The sequence below is a fragment of the Alligator sinensis genome, unplaced genomic scaffold, assembly GCF_000455745.1.
Source record: "Alligator sinensis unplaced genomic scaffold, ASM45574v1 scaffold667_1, whole genome shotgun sequence".
Classification (NCBI taxonomy): domain Eukaryota; kingdom Metazoa; phylum Chordata; order Crocodylia; family Alligatoridae; genus Alligator; species Alligator sinensis.
In genome coordinates, this window is record NW_005842636.1 from 323,467 (window position 1) to 329,466 (window position 6,000).

At 44.8% G+C, this 6,000-nt stretch overlaps 1 protein-coding gene across 1 annotated transcript in view; it reads left to right on the top strand.

Annotated features, from left to right (window-relative positions):
• Positions 1-6,000, top strand: part of C7 (complement C7) — a 54,409-nt gene that overhangs the window by 38,306 nt on the left and 10,103 nt on the right. The window contains exons 15-16 of the mRNA XM_006033462.3: positions 164-355; positions 2,674-2,770. Coding sequence (XP_006033524.1) covers positions 164-355; positions 2,674-2,770 — 289 coding nt within the window. The remainder of the gene's footprint in view (positions 1-163; positions 356-2,673; positions 2,771-6,000) is intronic.

The following is a 6,000-nucleotide window of genomic DNA, read 5'->3' on the forward strand; positions in this document are numbered from 1 at the left end:
GTACACATGTGAGGGAACAGAGGAGAGTTCTTGTTCAGTTAACTAGGCAGGGACATTAGACTTGCCAAAGAAATTTAAGGCAAGTTAGGAGATGTAGGACTGCTTTCTCCACAAGCTTCTGACTCACCTTTCCTCTGTCTGTCTCCAATGCTGCCTTCCATAGAAACTGCTTGCGTCTTACCTGTTCTGGGGGCGCATATGAAGGGACAGCCACAAAAAACTTCATACCAGGTAGGAGAGAAGGTGACTCTGTCCTGTCCGCATGGCATGCAGTTGGAAGGGGCAGCTGTTATAATGTGTGAGCCCAGTCTCAAGTGGTCTCCTGATGTGAACAGTATCCAGTGCATGAGAAGAGGTAAGCCACTATACTATTTGGTCTGAATAAAACACTTAACAGTACTTCCTTTAGTGTACTGCAGTATTCTACATCAAGCAAATAAGTAGCATGCAATCCCTTCTTCTCTCATGGCTTAGGAGCTGCAATTATCATGATGTTCACCCCAGGTACAGCTTCTCATGGTGTCTGTATATGTCCCCTCACACCTCCCTGCAGGCTGGGGCAGAATTAGGTTGCTAACATTTTAGCAAGTAGTTCCTTCCCATTGTTGTTGCCTCAGCTGGCTACAGAGGGGACATTCCCACCCCCACAACTTTGCCCACAATCAAGGAAAAAGCAAGGCATAGGCAAGAGTTGACCTGGGACACCTCATAAGAACTCCACCATCCTGTAACCTTCCCTCTGCCCCACAACCTGGAACATACCCAGTTCCTCTCCACTCACATCACGCTACCACATATGGCCAACCTAAGGTTTTAAAAGAGCTACCTGGGATACACTTCAGATGGAGCTGCCTACCTTTAAGCTAAGTACAGACAGTCAAAAAGTCTGATGCTAAATCAATTCAGTCTTTTCAGGTTAATCTAAGCAGCAGAGATTAAATTGAGAAACAATCCTATCTTACCATCCCCCCAACCCTTCTCTGCTGGAGTAGCCAGCATAACCCAGCCCAGGGCTGGGAAGCATGGTGGGATGCTAGGGGACTGTGATTTAGAACTTGAACCAGGAAGGGGTCTGGGACAGAAGTTTCATAAACCTGTTTGACCCAAATCAGTTAAGTCTGATACTACATTCAGCCAGGTTTATCTTAAACCAGTTTCAGCCATTTTTAAACCAGTTTATGTAATAGAGCAGAAGTTCAGTGCACAGACTTAAACCAGTTTCTGATGACTTAAACCAGTTTGTGTGTAACTTCTCTTCCTAAAATTGTTGAACTGCAAGCTGTTCTTCATTTCAACCCTACCAGCTGATTGTAATCAGCTTGTGTTGCTCCATGTATTCCAACCCTTTGTACAGATAATGATTAGAAACTCTTACAAAAATGTGAAAGCTGAAATTTCCTTCAGTGATGTTCAAAGGACAACTACACTTAGAGGCTGCATAGAACCCCCTGCAGTTTATTAGTGGCTATGGCTTTAGTTCAGCCTTATGCAGACATATGTAATAAGCCTCACATTATACTTTCATTGACAAAGAGCTTCAAAAAAGAATAATCCAAACAAAAGAAAATGCATAAGCTAGGAAATGCCAATGTACTAGAAAAAACACTAAGAAGCAAAAATTGAAAAGCTGGAATATCCATTATGCATGTGTATATATAATTAGCTTTACATAAAGCAGTGAGGACAATAATCAATAGATAGTTTATTTTAAGGAAATAACTACATGTGAGAAGCAAGACCAGGTTTTCTAGTAATCTTCCAAAAGGGGGCAACACAATTATATTACAGTAGAATTTCAGATAGAACTAACTTTAGCATTTGTATTACAGCATTGCAATTCTCTGCCTCCCCTCCCCTCAGAGTATTTTGCTGAAATAAGTCTAAATTTGTGTGAACTTTTAAAAAAGAATGTAGCTCTGCTTAGCAATAGTAAAGCTATACTGTAAAAGGTAGAATACTGCAGATACAGTATTTCATGCACATAGAACATCACTCTTGTATAGATAGCAGCACTATGTGGGTTTAGAAAAGTCCTTATGTTACTTGCTAGAGAAAAACTCAAGAATATTAGTTTAGCAAACCCGTTTTTCATTTCTACATTTGGCTCAGGCTACCATCCAAGCATAATCCCGAGAGTTCTACCAGGACTATCTAAAGTCAGTTTAGATAAAGGATTTCATGCAGACACTTGTAGTTTTCATTGGCTGCACTTCCATATTGAGAGACATGCAATTCCTTCCAGCATGCATATCTGTGTAGCTGATAACTCCAAAACTTTGCATAACAAATGCAAACATAACAATGGTGTTTGCATAACAATGGTGCAGTTGTCAACATTACTAATTTGTTCTTAAGTATTACTCAGTTCAACGGAAATTGGCAGCCACTGTAGAACTGTGCAGGGAGTTAAAGATTGTATACAAGTGCCTCTTCCCCACCTGGTTTGACTCTGGGCTGAGAGCTGCATCAATATTCAGTGCTGTGCTCTCAGCAGTGTATAATATATGTTTAAATTCTACTGATTCCCTTTCTGCAGTAGAAAATTGCCACAAAAGAGGGAAGCTATAATGTCATGCCAAAATATTATAATCCAATGCCTTTTTAACCCAACTAGCAGGATAATTTCAACCTGGTTTTCTGACCCGTGATCATTCATCTGTTCTTTCTCTGTAGTGCCCACTGTGAAAACAGAACTGACAGAACCTAAATGTCAGCCATGGGAGAAACTGCAGCAGTCACAATGTGTATGTAAAATGCCCTATGAGTGTGGGTAAGTTCGGGCTGAAGTTAGCAATAACTTTCTCACTTTGTTCAAGACCAACTAAATGTCTCAGAACTTCAGTCCATGACAGATCAGAGCACTTTGCCTATACCATTGTGCCATGTGCTCCGTTTACATTCCAGCTCAATCAGTCCTCTGCTCATCACTCACTCGGCTTGTCAGAGCTGTCAGTGGGTATTAGCAGCAAAAGAATCTGGTTAAATGACTAATGGCAAATGAATAGTTTCAGCTCTGTTTGATCACTGAAATGGAAGGGAAAAATTAAAATGGTATGCTGGAGATTAAGGAAGAGTTAAGGCTGGCATCTCCATGGGACATAAGGTATAAGCTAGTGAAATTGGGCAGGAGATTTGGCAGAAATTGGACATAAGCAGTAAGCTAGTGAAATTGGACAGATGGCTTTTCTGAGAGGTAGGAGAGCTGCAAGAGGCCCAATAATCTGGTCTCCTGTTTACACAGGACTTTAAAGAAGCTATGCTGTGACACCAGCAGAGGCTTCAGGTCACCATTTCGCATCTCATTGGGGCTGTACATTATTTTTTATTTGTTTAGTGCTCTGAGCCTATGCCTCACTTCTCAGTTGGCAAAATAGGACAAACAGTGGTGCGATTTGGATTTGATACTAGGCATCAAATGCTCCAGCCTCCAAATTCATTTGGAGAGGTGGAACAACAAGCAAGTAGTAGCTGAAAAAGGGCCCGCAGGCACTGGAGACTTAATATTTGAAAACCACTCATTGTCATGCCAGATTTCACAGGAGCACAGTACTTGGGGTACAAATGCTTGAAGGTCTGTCATAGTGGCAGCTGGGCACTTTGGAAATACATTGCCCTTCTTTGGAGGACTCAACAGGAGCTGAACTCTTAAAACTTTGGTCAAAACAGAAACTAAAGCAAAGTGCTTCACGCTAGGACTCAGTCCCCCACATTGGGTCTCTATATTGCTATGAACACTTTCCCCTCTCAGGTAGCTCTCCCCTAGCCCCTAGCTTTCCAGGTCTGCAGCCTTTCTTCCAGCAGCCTGTGTTTTCAGAAACTCCTTTCTCTGCAGACAAGGAAAGGAGACTGCCTGTTCTGACTCTGGAACCAGGGTTTATACTCCCCGAGCCCCACCTCTTCTGGTCAGGCATCTCCCTGACCTGCTGCACCCGTCCCTGGCTCAATGGGCAGCCGACCCTCATCTGCCATCCCCACATTCTCCCCTTTGACTAGGTCTGTGGGCTCAGCCTGCTGCTTATTGCAGAGGTGCTTGCTCCTGAGTAGTCACCTGTAGCTTTAGGGATCCTGCCTTTGTGCTTCTTTAGCTGATTGCTTGTTGGCCACTGGCCCTTGCTGAACTGTTTGTCCCCAGCTGCAGGCTTTGCCCCATTACCTTTCTCCTCTTAAGGCAATAGGAGCCCTTGGCTCCCCATTACACAGAGTCTTCAGCAATCACTGGGGAGGGCTGGGAGGAGAAGTAGTTCTAGTCAGTGCAAGCAAGGGCTACGGAAGTGGCCATTTTTAGTCATTTCAGTAATTAAGTCAGTGGGACTTTTACTCCTAAGTCACACAAGCATTTTTGAAAATGCCATGCAAGAGACTCCAGCCCAAATGTGCACATTATAAAGAGCTGAAAATTAAAAAGTTAGTGAGTCTGTGACAGGATCAAGCCTCCAGGAGCAGCCATGATGCCCCTTGGTGGCCATGTGACTCCTGCCCCACTCCAGTTCCCTGGATACCTTCCTTTTTCTCTCTCCTGCCATGCCTTGATAGACTTAATTAATTTGGTGGGGAAAAAAGGAGGATGCCCTAAGGTCCAAGAGTAAGCCCTCATTTGTCCTACTGCCAGTAGATCCCTCCCAGACCCTGCTGGTCCCAGTCCTGCCACTCTCATGCCAAGTGGGCCCTCCTGGCCCATCCATGCCTCAAATGCTCCTTGGGCATCCCTGTTGGTCCTCATTCACCCCTTATAGCCATACCCAGTCCACCAGTATAATCTGAACATAAACACAAGCCTACTGGCTGTATAATTAAACTCTCCACATACTGGGTTGCATGTCCCTACAAACTATAAGCTCCTTACTTGCAATTCTCCGGGCAGCTCAGGTATCAGTCAGTCCCTCTCCTGCAGCCAACTTGCTCAGGAGCTCCTCTTCCTGCCTTTTGTAGGGCTAGACTCACCATATGTCCTCAGGTACTACCCTTATGTACCTCCTAAGCCCTGCCCCTTCCGGTCAGGTGGCCCCCCAGCCACCCACAGGGGTTTTCATTTTAGACCTGATGGCTAGCATTCAGGGCAGCTTTCAGCTGCTATTCTTGCTGCATTAGCAGTAACCTTGCTGCCCAAGCAGGGTTCTGCCCTGCTGTCCTACTGCTGGGCTGCTAGCTCTGCAATAGGCACTTGTAGCCTCTGGATCCTGGCTGCCTACTCCCCTACAGCCAGCTCATAATGGGCAGTGTTTCCCATCTGGGGACCGCCCTGCTGCTGCTTCTCCCTTTAAAGTAACAGGAGCCTCTGGCTTCCTATTACAAAAGCCAATTCAGTTTTAATAGGTTTGAATCACTGTGCAATGATGAAGCACAGTCCTGGCATTAGGACACCTAGGAAACATGCATTTAAATCCTTGCTTTATCACAGACTTTTGTTTAAGCTTGGGCAGGCCACTGAGGGCTAGATCCTTAAAAGTACATTGGTGCTTAAATATCCACATTGGGATTTTCCAAAGCAAGGTGCTAGTCTGTAACTTTAGGAACCAAAATACTTTTTGGAGTCTGGCCTTCATTTCTCTACCTCACATGGTAAACTGGGAGAATAGTACTACCCAGTATTAGGGATATGGAGGAATGAGGTAAGAGGATAAATACACTGTTGTGAGCTATTCAGATACTATGAGGATAGATTCATATTTTCATAGTTGGTAGGGTCAGAAGGGACCTGAGCAGATCATCAAGTCCAATCCCCTGCCATGGCAGGAAAAAGTACTGGGGTCAAAAGACCCCAGCAAAGTTTTCATCTAGCCTTCTCCTAAAGACCCCCAGGGTAGGAGCCAGCATCACTTCGCTTGGAAGTTGGTTCCAGATCCTAGCTGCCCTGACAGTGAAGTAGCCCCTTCTGATGTCTAGTCTAAGTCTACCCTCGGCCAGCTTGTGACCGTTATTTCTAGTCACTCCTGGTGGTGCTCGGGGGAACAGGGACTCCCCCAATGCCTGCTGGTCCCCTCTGACTAGTTTGTAACAAGC